This window comes from Onychostoma macrolepis, chromosome 18, assembly GCF_012432095.1.
Source record: "Onychostoma macrolepis isolate SWU-2019 chromosome 18, ASM1243209v1, whole genome shotgun sequence".
Lineage (NCBI taxonomy): Eukaryota > Metazoa > Chordata > Actinopteri > Cypriniformes > Cyprinidae > Onychostoma > Onychostoma macrolepis.
In genome coordinates, this window is record NC_081172.1 from 16,643,317 (window position 1) to 16,656,355 (window position 13,039).

The 13,039-nt window shown below is 38.9% G+C and overlaps 1 protein-coding gene across 1 annotated transcript in view; it reads left to right on the forward strand.

Moving 5' to 3' along the window:
• Positions 1 to 12,207, forward strand: part of map3k10 (mitogen-activated protein kinase kinase kinase 10) — a 37,518-nt gene extending 25,311 nt beyond the window's left edge. The window contains exons 5-11 of the mRNA XM_058750924.1: positions 419 to 665; positions 1,543 to 1,665; positions 1,963 to 2,098; positions 4,094 to 4,203; positions 4,355 to 4,593; positions 7,853 to 8,387; positions 10,088 to 12,207. Of these exons, the coding sequence (XP_058606907.1) occupies positions 419 to 665; positions 1,543 to 1,665; positions 1,963 to 2,098; positions 4,094 to 4,203; positions 4,355 to 4,593; positions 7,853 to 8,387; positions 10,088 to 10,509 (1,812 nt within the window). The 3' untranslated portion in view covers positions 10,510 to 12,207. The remainder of the gene's footprint in view (positions 1 to 418; positions 666 to 1,542; positions 1,666 to 1,962; positions 2,099 to 4,093; positions 4,204 to 4,354; positions 4,594 to 7,852; positions 8,388 to 10,087) is intronic.
• Positions 12,208 to 13,039: the final 832 nt, after the last annotated feature.

A 13,039-nucleotide genomic window follows, 5' to 3' on the forward strand; every position in this document is an offset into this window, starting at 1 on the left:
AGAAAATGTTCTAAATATTATCAGTGTTGAAAACATTGCTTAATATTTTTGTGGAAATCATGCTTTGTTTTTCTCAGTATATTTTGATGAATAGAAAGTTCAAAAGAACAGTATTTATTTGAAATTTATAGACATTTTTTACTCTCACCTTTGATAAATTTAATGTATCCTTGCTGAGTAAAAGTTTAAAGTTTATTGTACATTTACAGATCGATATTTTATACATTTGGGATGAGTACAGATTAGGTGGTTAAAACTAAAATGTATGTTTACACACAAGTATTGTGAACCAAAGAGAGCCTAATGCGTGGGAAAATCTAATCAGCTATGCTTGGGGAAATTACACTTGCAACAATATTAAAAGCAATAACTTGTAGGCTTAGTGGATTAGTGGTCTAAATAATCGCCTGTTCATTAGGAGTTGCGATCCTGGGAGGAAGCTCTGGCGCGGGCAGCTGAGGAGCAGAGGGAGCAAGAGGAGCATCTGAGGAGGCGTGAGCAGGAGTTAGCCGAGAGGGAGATCGACATTGTGGAGAGAGAGCTCAACATCATCATCCATCAGATGTATCAAGAGAAACCACACGTGAAAAAACGCAAAGGCCACTTCAAAAAGAGCAGACTGCTCAAACTCGGCAGGGACAGCAACTGCATCAGTCTGCCATCTGGTGGGTGGAATGGGAACATACACTACTGGTCAAAAGTTTGGAATAATTACCATTTGTTTAATGCTGTTCTTTTGAAGCTGCAGTTATAATGTTTGTGGTGCGATTTGAATACAGTCAAAATAGTCATATTGTGAAATTTAATTACAATTTAAAACAACTGTTGTCTATTTTAATATATTTTATGATGTAATTTATTCCTGCGATGGCAAAGCTGAGTTTTCAGCAGCAGTCGATCCTTCAGAAATCATTCTGATAAGCTGATTTGCTGCTCAAGAAACATTTTTATTATATCTGCTGCCCAACATTTTGTGGAAACGAATCAACCAATGCCTTAATTCAGCAAGGATGCATTTAATTGATGAAAAGTGACAGGACAGTAAAGACATTTAGTGTTACAAAAGCTTTTATTTCAAATAAATGCTGCTTTTTTGATGATAATTAAGAACCAGTAATAATTGAGTGCCAAATCAGCATATTAAAATGATTTCTGTGACACTTAAGACTGGAGTAATGGCTGCTGAAAATTCAGCTTTGAATCACAGGAATAAATTACATCATAAAATATATTGCAATAGAAAACAGTTATTTTAAATTATTTTAATCAAATAATTGGAGCCTTGCTGAGCATAAGAGACTTCTTTAGTATAATTTAAATTTTATTCCAAACTTTTGACCAGCATTGCATTATGTACATTTATAATAAAATGATTTTTTCCCCCTAATCAAATTAGTGTTATTGTCCAGTTAAATGTTTTATCATACAAGGGTATGAAAACAAAGTGAAATCTAAAGAGTCCAGCCAATATACCCTTAAAGTTTATTTAATTATATGTAGAATTATATTCTGTAAGTCCCTGACAGCATCTGTCTGTTTTAGGTTTTGAACATAAGATCACGGTGCAAGCGTCACCCAGCGTGGACAAGAGGAAATGTCAGGGTAGTGAAAGCACCACTCCTCCAGCCAGCCCAGGGGTCATTCCTCGCCTCAGAGCCATACGCCGTAAGTCAATGCGTAAATATTTTGTTTTTATATGGGAGAATAAATAAGGACCAGAGTACATTGCTGGAGTAGCTTAGTACATATTGATGTACGCCTGCATTGCCATGTGCCAAGAATCAATACCACTTAAAAGAGCTGAATGTGTCTGTGAAGTGCATTTAGACTGTCTTAACTTACATACTTGTGTTTCTATGTAATCCATACTTTATGCTGAGTTAGGTAGCAGTATGTAGTATGCAAAAACAAAGATATAATTGAATATTTTCTGAAATGTGTTTGTATTGCTGTGTGGTCTAGTGACACCCAGTGATGGAAGGAAGACGTGGGGCCGGACGGCAGTGTGTAAGAAAGAGGACCTAGGGACCAAGAAGAAAGGCCGAACATGGGGGCCCAGCTCCACACATCAGCGCGAGAGAGTTGGTGGAGAGGACAGGTAGACCAAAAAAATATACCTTTTGAAGAAGTTGTATTTCTTTTTATGTAACTAGCTATTTTTTTTAATTTACTTTTATTTATTTGCTGTAGAAGTCCTCTTATAATGCTTTTTAATTATTTATTATTATTGTTATTTTAATATTTATGTGCCAAAATTTTGTATACATTTTCTTAATGATGAGATATATATATGCATGTGATGTGACAGTATCAGATTTTCATGTTGCGATAATTGGCAAAGCTTTATCACAGTATACAGTATTATCACGATATTGAAAAAAGTTCTTATAACAAAAAGGCCTGAACATTTAAATACTGTACAATGAAACGATGCACAAAAAAATTATAAAGGAAACATGTTTCAAACATTAAACTGCAAAATAATTATAAAGACCAATAGGTAACATTTTACAATAAGGTGTCATTAGTTAACCTTATTTAATGCATTAACATTATTAGGGCTGCAACTAACGATTATTTTAATAATCGATTAATCTGTCGATTATTTTTCGATTAATCGATGAATCGGATTTAAAAAAAAAAAAGCATTCATTTCCAACCCTTTATTCAAAAACAGAACTAAAATCTTTAGAAAGTGCACAAACATGTTGCTCCTTGAACATCCCTGAGCTGTTATAATAATAATAAAATAAAATAAAATGGACTAACACAAAAACATACACATGTATGCTTTACATCTGGGAGTGCAAAAATTAAATAATTTAACAACACTGCGTCGTTAGCGTTGGTATTGTATCAGACACCTGCACTTAACATTATATGAAAATCAAGCTCAAATGGAGTTAATAATGTTTTTGACCAGAGAATGACGGAGATGGAGTGTTTTGTCTGTCGTTAGAACGGCTGTTATGCAGTGCATAAGTGCATTAAGTGCATTATGCTTTCATCAACTTTTACAGGTTATATAACTTTGATTGTAGCTATATGGGCGCTTAGTTTTTTCTTGTTGTTTAATACACTTGGCCAAAATCTCAAATTAAGCGCTTATGCACATAATGCACAGGATATTTAAAACGTATATAGACAGCAAATAACTAATTCTTCTCCACTCTTCAAACACACAAAAACATTATCCTTTACTGACATAGTGTTTGAGTAAAGAAAACGCTGTACTATTCAAACACCAATTATTTATTCACCCTTGCATTGCGAAAAAGCAGAGATCTCATCTCCAGGCTGTGCGCGGCGCGTCCATCTGAACGGAGGCGGGGTGAAGTTACGAGGTCTCGCTGAGAGCTCGATGATCCAATGGCGTTACGAAGTTTTACTGACAAGTTATTTTAATGCTTATCATTGGTTTACTATTTTTAAAACTCTCTGATTTAAAATAATAAAAACGAATTATAAGCGACTCAAGTTTGGATAATTTTTCACAGCACCTGACTGGGCTAGGGTATGGCAACTGCCATACTCTGCCATACGCAAACGCCGCCCCTGCTCCCACACCTTGGATGACTTGGGTCGCACGGATTTCTCTGCCTCCGCCATGTATCTTTCCTCTACCTCCGCTCGTTTTTTTTTTTTTTTTTTTACTTTTTTTTTTATTTATGAGGCGCCAAACTCTGCTAGCATCCGTGCGCGAGAGAGACCGAGTGTGTTCACTCCGCTCCACGCTCAACTAAAGTTTTTTTTTTTTTTAATAATCAAACGTCTCCGCGTCGCGCGACACAACGAATCGATTATGAAATTCGTTGCCAACGCTTTTAGTAATCGATTTTTATCGATTTAATCGATTCGTTGTTGCAGCCCTAAACATTATCAATGAGCAGTAGCTACATTTGATACAGAAGTTATTATTCTTTGTTAAAAAATACAACTGTTAGTTCATGTTAGATTGGGTCCATTTAATAATACAGTTACTATTTTTGATTTAAATCAAATATATTCATATATTTATATTTATATTGTACAATTTGTATAACTACATTTGATTTTTAATTGAAATGTAATCAAGCTGATCCCCTTTTTTTAGGTTAAAGTCACTTGGGGAGGGTAAGGTGTGGTCCTCCAGTGCTCCAAATCTGGGGAAGTCCCCAAAACATGCTCCTATGACTGCTGGATTCTCAAGCCTAAATGAAATGGGTGAGTCTGAATCCCATTCTGCTTATAGACCTGTATTTGAACATTATGACCCAACACAGTACATCAACCAGATATCAGCTGAAATGATAGGACGCTTACGATCTGTTTCTCTTTATTCATTATTAATTCACTACCCTTATCTTCTGTGTAGAGGAGCACTGTGAGTTTGATGACAGCTCCCCGGGACGCCTGGCTCCTGAGCTGGGCAGTAATGGAGCGATGGAGGAGGTGGGTTTAGGATCAGCGGGTGTAGGGCCAGGAATGGGCTCACAGGATTCAGTTCGGCGCTGCAGCCAGAGGAAAAAGAGTGACCTGCTGCTGCTGGGCTGTGCCTCCATACTGGCCGCTGTGGGCCTGGGCTCTGACATCTTGCAGCTGGGACGACAACAGGTACACATTATGAGGGACTGGGAAAGTGGAAAAGAAAAGTAAGGAACAGAAGAAAAGAGGCTTAATAGGAGGGTTGAGTAGTGTTTTTTTCAGTACATTTTTAATGAATGTATTATCATAAGCAAGACTACAAATATTGATGATTACTTTGTAATTATTATACATTTAACGGTTACACTTTATTTTGTGTCCATAATACGGAGTAATTACCTAGTTAAGTACTTAGTTGTAGCCATTGTACTTACATGAAACAAAATGTATTTACCTTGTAACTAAGTTATTGTACAGCCTATACTTAGTTTGTAATTATGTACATATAATAGGCAGCTACTGTTACACAGCTACTTATGTAACCAAAAGATTGTTACATATGTGTTGCAGACTTTGTACAACGTGATTATAAATGTAAGTACACAGACATAAGCTACTTAAAATAAAGTGTATCAAGACTGTACTTAAGTGTACTTCATGTGTATCTATACTGTACACCTTCTCCAGCTGCACCTTAGTTTGATTTAACCAACCAGTATACAGCTTAAATACATGTAATACCTTTCTAATTACATTAAAATTACAGAAAATTACATAGGCATAGGCTACTTAAAATAAAGTGTTGTACTTAATTGTACTTAAGTGTACAAGTAGCTGTGTAACAGACTCGATCTGTTACATATGTGTTACAGTAGCTGCCTATTACATCTACATAATTACAAACTGTAATTACAGGCTGTTCCATAACTTGGTTACATGGTAAGTACATTTTGTTTCATGTAATTACAACAGCTACTACTAATTACTTAATTAGGTAATTACTCTGTATTATGGACACCTTAAAATAAAGAGTTAACCTTTATTTTAAGGTGTCCTTGTTACAGTGTAATTATACATTTAAGTACTGAGTAATATTAATTAACTACATGTACTTACTATATGGTTATATGGACATAAGACTCGACCCACTGTGTCAGACAAGGAAGCCAGTGACCGGACCTGAGCGAATTAAGTGGTGGAAAATGAAGGAGCAGAGGGGCGACCTGGCAGCTGTGCTGGCCGAGTTTGCGGTGAACCCTGAACAACCGTTGGAAGCCATGTGGAATGAGGCCGTGGCCCAGATCCATCAAGGTGGATGGTGGAATGAAGAAGTGCAAAAAGCGATTAGAGAGAAAAGGTCAGCGTACAATGGGCAGTGGCCACTGCGAAGAGTTGCCATTACCAGGACTTGTATGGCTAACTGGACTCGCCTGGAGGGGCAAATAACATCTACCGCCTTGCCAAGTCTCGCCACCGCTCCACTCAAGACATCGGCCATGTCATGCAAGTCAAGGGAGCTGACAACCAAGTCCTTTGAGACCCGCCATGGTCAGAGTATTTCTCTGGCATCTGCAATGAAGAGTTACCGCACCTGCCAATTCCAAGCCCTCCACCCACCCTTGGCCCAGTCCCCTGGATCACGACTGCAGAGGTGAAGTTGGCCATTGAGAAGATGAAAAGAGGCAAAGCAACCGGCCCCGACGCTATACCAACCGAGGTCTGGAAGACCCTTGAGGACCGCGGAGCAACCTTCCTCGCTGACCTGTTCAACTGAATTATGGCCGAGAACAAGCCTCCCCATGCCTGGACAACCAGCACAATCGTGCCCATCTGGAAGGGCAAGGGGGATGTCAGCGAGTGTGCTAACTACCGACCAATATGACTGTTGTATCATGCAATGAAGATCTTCAAGCGAGTGCTGGACCGTCGCCTCTGAAGCCTTGTCGACATCACGCCAAACCAGTGTGGTTTCGTGAAGGGATGTGGCACCACTGCCGCCATTCATGCTACTCGACTGCTGATGGAGAAGCATCAAGTGAAGTACAAGAAGTACACATGGCCTTCCTGGACCTGGAGAAAGCATTTGACCGGGTCCCCCACAATCTCATCTGGCGAGCGCTGAGGCTCCATGGCGTCCCAAAGAGTACGTAAAGTGGGTCCAACTCTTATACCACAACACCTCAAGCATGGTCAGATGCCCAGCCGGGACGTCACCACCCTTCAACATCACTGTTGGCGTCCACCAAGGATCAGCCCTCTTGCCCTTGCTGTTCATCCTCTGTATGGACACGGTGACGGCCGACCTCCAAAGACCACACCCCTGGACGCTTCTCTACGCTGACGACGTCGCCCTCATGGACCCAATGCGCACAGACCTCGAGGAGCAAGTACAACAATACAAGAATCACGAGCAAAAATCAACGCGCCGTGGCTCAAGTGGAGACAGGTCACCGGAGTCCTGTGTGATAAGAAAGTCTACAAGACCGTCGTTCGCCCAGTCGCCCTCTATGGCGCTGAATGCTGGCCTACGAACAAGAAACATGAGTCGGCCCTCCACGCAATGGAAATGAAGATGCTCCGGTGGATGCTTGGGCTGGCCCTCCACGACCACATAATGAATGAGGGCGTCAGGCAACGACTCCGAGTAGCCGCAATAACGGAGAAGATGAGGGAAGCCCACCTGAGATGGTACGGCCACACCATGCGCAGTGATGAGAACTCCGTGGCAAGAACAGCGCTCCGTCTCGACCCTGGAGGCCACTGGCCACAAGGAAGACCCAAGAAGCGGTGGATGGGCTCCGTCATGGAGGACATGAGAGCGGTGGGCCAAGCCCCAGAGGACGTCACAAACGGAGTTAAATGGAGGAGACCGAGCCGAGCTGCAGACCCTGTGTGAACACGGGAGAACGCCAGGAAAGAAGACTTACTATATGGTTAGGATTAGGGTTTGGCTTAGGGTTACTTGCATGTAATTATGCATAATTTATTGTTATTATAATAGTAAGTTATGTAAAATGTGTAACAAGGACACCTTAAAATAAAGTGTTACCCATTTAACATGTAATTGTAATATTTGTAATTTAATATTTAAATGAATAATAGTTTCACAAAGTATAATCATTAAGTAATTATTAAATAATTTGAATGATTTGGGCTTTCATATGCGAGTAATTAAGTTTTTTTTATATACTACTACTATAATATATAATTTTTATATACTAATATTTTTATATACTACTTTTATATACTACTTATATAATCAAATAGAATATTTATTTTGCATGAAAATATTTTTCACACAACTAAAATTTTTTTTTTGTTTGTTTTTTTTGTTTGTTTTTTTTTGTAGTAATGCTCATTTAGTTTTTTATATTTATTGCTATATATTATATTATTATTTGACCTTATTGTTGAAGTAATGTGACATTATTTATTCATGTGTGTTCAGATGAGTCAAGATGAGCAGGACCAGCGAGAGGAGCAAAGGAAGAAGAAGGAGGGTTTGTTCCAGCGCACGGGCCGATTCAGACGCAGCACATCTCCACCCAGCCGCACACTGTCACTCTCCCTGTCCCACAACCGCCATCACGACTCCGCCCTGCCCTGCATGGACCCGTCTCCTTCCGTTACCCTCCTCTCTTTGTCCTCGCTCTCTGACTGCAACTCCACCAAGTCCCTGTTGCCCTCTGATCCTGATGACTTTGCCCCGACCCCTAGTAGTGCTCACCCGGTGGTCTCTCCCGCGCCATCATTAAACCCTCTGCTGGACCTGAGGGCGGAGAGCTTCAAACGAGAGCCCAATCAGTCCCTCACACCCACCCATGTCTCTGCAGCTATGGCTTTAAACCGCGGGCACCGCCGCACGCCCTCTGATGGGGCCATCCGTCCTCGAGCGCAGACGGTCGTGGGGCATCGGCGCACCCCCTCTGATGGGAGTATGCCCTTCCCCCCCGCACAAGCCCCAACCAATACACCATATACAGGTACAACATTTTACTTGAAATGCTATTTGGTATTGGGTGAATCTCTGTCAAAACATTTGCATTCATATCTTATCATAATCATATATTTAATCATAACTTGCATGAATCCATATTTATAAGTACTTTACAAAAAAAAAAAAAAAGTTTTTTATTTTTGCTCTGCTTTTAAAGGCCATTTAGTAAATGTCACAACAACAAAAAAGACAATATTTTAGAACCAGTAGGATTTATTTTAACTTTTTTTTGTAATTGCCATTAATCTTAATAGTGTTTCTCACAAAGATCAATAAGATTATTTATTATGATAAGTTGCTTAAAATGGGGGGGGGGGGTTTAAATGATATTTTGCGTAGGCAATAAAATTAGTAATATTTGTCCTAACTTTTTGCATTTTTGTATGCTTAGTAGTGATTGCAATTGCTGTAATACAGTATTTTATTCCTGTATATAATATTGCCAGCAGCCATATCACCCTGTAGCCCAAGACTGGTTGCCCACTGAAGCTAAGCAGGGGTGAGCCTGGTCAGTACCTGGATGGGAGACCTCCTGAGAAAACTAGGTTGCTGCTGGAAGAGGTGTTAGTGAGGCCAGCAGGGGGTGCTCACCCTGTGGTCTGTGGGGGTCCTAACACCCCAGTATAGTGACGGGGACACTATACTGTAAAAAAGCACCGTCCTTCGGATGAGACGTTAAACCGAGGTCCTGATTGTCTGTGGTCATTAAAAATCCCATGATGTCCTTCGAAAAAGAGTAGGGGTGTAACCCCAGCATCCTGGCCAAATTTGCCCATTGGCCTTTGACCATCATGGCCTCCTCATCATCCCCATACACTGATTGGCTTCATCACTCTGTCTCCTCTCCACCAATAAGCTGGCGTGTGGTGGGCGTTCTGGTGCAATATGGCTGCCGTCGCATCAACCAGGTGGATGCTGCACACTGGTGGTGGTTGAGGAGATCCCCCTTCCAATATATATATATATATATATATATATATATATATATATATATATATATATATATATATATATATATATATATATATATATATATATATATATATATATATATATATATATATATATATATATATATATATATATATATATATATATATATATATATATATGTGTGTGTGTATATATATATATATATATACATTATATATATGGATACATAAATATATATGTATACATAAATATATATGTATACATAAATATATATGTATATGTAGATGTTTAAACCCATTTAAAATAATACATGATTTGTTTCATACTATAGTAATGAGAATTAGTTTTTCCTTTTTGCAATTCCCATTATTCTCATTATTGATTCTCATATTGTTATTAATAGTTTTTCTTTGTTTTTGTTTTTTGCTGTATTTCAGTATATGTAATATTTATATGTAATATTGTATATAATATTTATATTGTTTATATTTTAATATATATATTTTTTAATCATGTTTTATTTTCATATTAAAATGCATAAATTTTAAATATATATACTTTATATGTGCTTTATGAAAATAATTGTGTACAGTAAGTGCAAAAAATCTTAATGTTATTAAATGTAAGCCTCAGTAAAAAAATACAATCTTTCATATGTCTTGACTTTTGGATAAAATATGATTTAATCATATGGTTAAATATCTTGTTTGTGAATTCTAATTTTACTTATGTCGTTCATATGATCTCTTCCAGGTTCTCGTGAAACTCTTGACTTTCCACGCCTGCCTGATCCGTCCATGGTGTACCCCTCAGCCCATCGGCGCAAACCTCCTCCTCCCATCCCCATCCCCATCCCGGTGCCAGAGCCAGACAGCCATACAGGCACACTCGAGCGTCCCAAAACCCTCGAGTTCGCTCCTCGCCCCCGACCCACCCCTGCTCGGGTGCGTCCGGACCCCTGGAAACTATCATCTCTGTCCCAGACGCTCAGTTCATCTCCAGGTAGCAGCTGCGACAGTCCTCTGGGCTCGGGTGACAGCGGAGTGAGCGCTGGAGCGGGTGTCGCCCATCAAAGCCTTCTCGACATGGATATGGAAGGCCAGAGCCAGGACAGCACCGTCCCCCTGTGCGGAAAACACCCACAGGCCACTCTATGCGGACAACATTTCTCATAGAAAGACTTCTGTCCCCCACCCTGAACCAGCACTCTGTGGTCGTCGTAAGAGGTTTCCCCACAGTTTGCCCCGTGATCCCATCAGACCATGTTCTCTGGCAGCTCTAATGGAAAAGCTGCCCTCTGCAGTAGCTAGACAGATGCCTTCTGGACAGGTTAAGAGATAAATGACCTTGATTTGTTTATCTCAGCCTGTCTGCAGTGACTCATTCTCTGAGTTTAATGGGCCTCATAACGGCTGCGATCGGTTGGTTAAACAGCGGCCTGTAGTGAGCAGGAGAGGGCAGTCTAACTACTGTAGGTCTGTGACCTTCCTTGTTTGTCCATATCTCTGTTATCATAGGGTCAGTCTCTCTCGCCTCTTCTTCTTCGTCATGGTCTCCATGGGTACAACCTGTTTTTTGGCCTGGAAAAAAACGATACGTTTTTTTTCCCCTCCAGTGTGTACATTACAAACTTCAGCGACGTTTTCTGTATTTACATTCAGAAGTGTGTATGCAGTTAATTGCAATGACACAGGGAGCTCTTTTGCGAGTTGCATTCATTGTAATATGCTGATACAATATAAAAATAGGTGTACCATAAGAATTTTATATTTTTCTTTTTTTTGAAAAAATAAAAAAAATAACAGACTACATCTCAAACTACTCTCTGCATGACCTAATCAGAATGTGAGAGCAGTCCAAACGTGAAAAGAAACATGAGCAGATGCTTTCTCTCCATGCGTGGAAGTACTTGGCACTTTCCAAGGATAGGTTACACATTTTTAAAGCATTAGAGGCATAAATCTCATGTTTCACTTATCATGAAAAGCAGCTAATTTAAAAAAAAAAAAAAAAACTTCAAATGTTTGTATTCCCCTTAAAATGGGAATTTTGGCCCGTCCCACCTCAGAAGCCTCAAACTTTTTGATGTATCCAACAAATATAATGCTATATTATACATATAACCCATAAATTGATAATCAATTCATTAATATATTTTAATGACTACAAAAGTCCTATTTACCTGTCTCACATTTTGTGTACAACCCTGCATGATGTAATACACAAGCAAAAAATCGAATTGCAATTGACCAGCTCAACTTTCAACCGTTACCTATGGTATTAAAGAAAAAATATTTGTATTTAATTTATGGGAGATAAGTGCATCGGAAATAACTACAACTCACCATATCTGTCCCTATTGATAGCCCCATAAGCACATTTATCTTCTTTTTTATTTTATTGTATATACTTTGTCTATTTATTTTGATGTTTATTGCAAGAAAATAACAAAATCAAGTGAACCAGGTAAACTCTATATAAACCCTATTTATTGATTCCAACACTACACTAGTGTTCAAAATTTTGGGTTTGGAAAAATTGTTTTATGTTCTTGAACGAAGTCTCTTATGTTCACCAAGGCTGCATTTATTTGATAAAATAGAGTAAAAACAGTAATATTGTGAAATATATTACAAATTAAAAATAATTGTTTTTATATGAATATGTTTTACAATGTAATTTATTCATGTGACGCAGCGCTGAATTTTGAGCAGCCAAGAAACATTTCTTGTTACTATCAATGTTAAAAACAGTTGTGTTGCTTAATATTTCAAAATAACTTTTTTAACAATGTAAAAGTATTTACTGTCCCTCTTGATCAAATTAATGCATCCTTGCTGAATAAAAGTATTCATTTATTTAATTAAAAAAAAGTACTGGCCCAAAATTTTGAACAGGAGTGTGTATGTCCCAAATTTTGGTAGCATAGTTGCAAATCTTACAGGAAATGAATAAAACACTTAATGTAATAATTAGTTAGTTCAAGATTTTTTGAAGGTTAAGCTTTTGTACCCTATTCTTGGAAAGTGCTTGTTAATGTCCATCTGACTAAAACTGGATGAGTAAGCCCCTATTCCACTCTGTTCAAGAGTGTTTCAAGTGAAAACCATTTACTTCCCCCTCTCGTCATAAACTCATCTGAAAAGCCTCTGTTCTCCTCAAAACAATGTCAGCTCCTGTAAGGAGCATCTTGAGAAGAGAAGGACAGAAATGGGAAAATTAGGGTTTTTGTAACAATTGGCAATAAAAAGCAAACATGTACTACCTGTTTTTTATGTACCAGACAGACACTTCCTTACCTCCTTAAAGTGACATTCTTCCTCCACCTACTGAACAGTTCAACTGAAGAGAAAGGAACAGTATGTATACAGCAGATCTGACCATGCGTCACCACAGAGAGCATTGTGAAGGACACTGTCATGTCAGGGCACGTGGAAAGAGACATGTGATGAGATCCTTAGTGACGTTACACTTGTGCAGGAAATACAGGATGTTCTTTTGGCGGACTGAATGGTGCTGAGAAACGCACACTGGAGGGTTTTCAAATTCGTTGTGCTGAACCGTTAAACCTGGTAGTAGACAGTATTTTTTTGACTGTCCACCAATGAGTATGCCTGTTATATGTGTGTGTGTGTGTGTGTGTGTGTGTGAGCGGACGGGTGTGTGTGCATGTGGTTTGTGTTCTTCTTGTTATCATTTGTATGG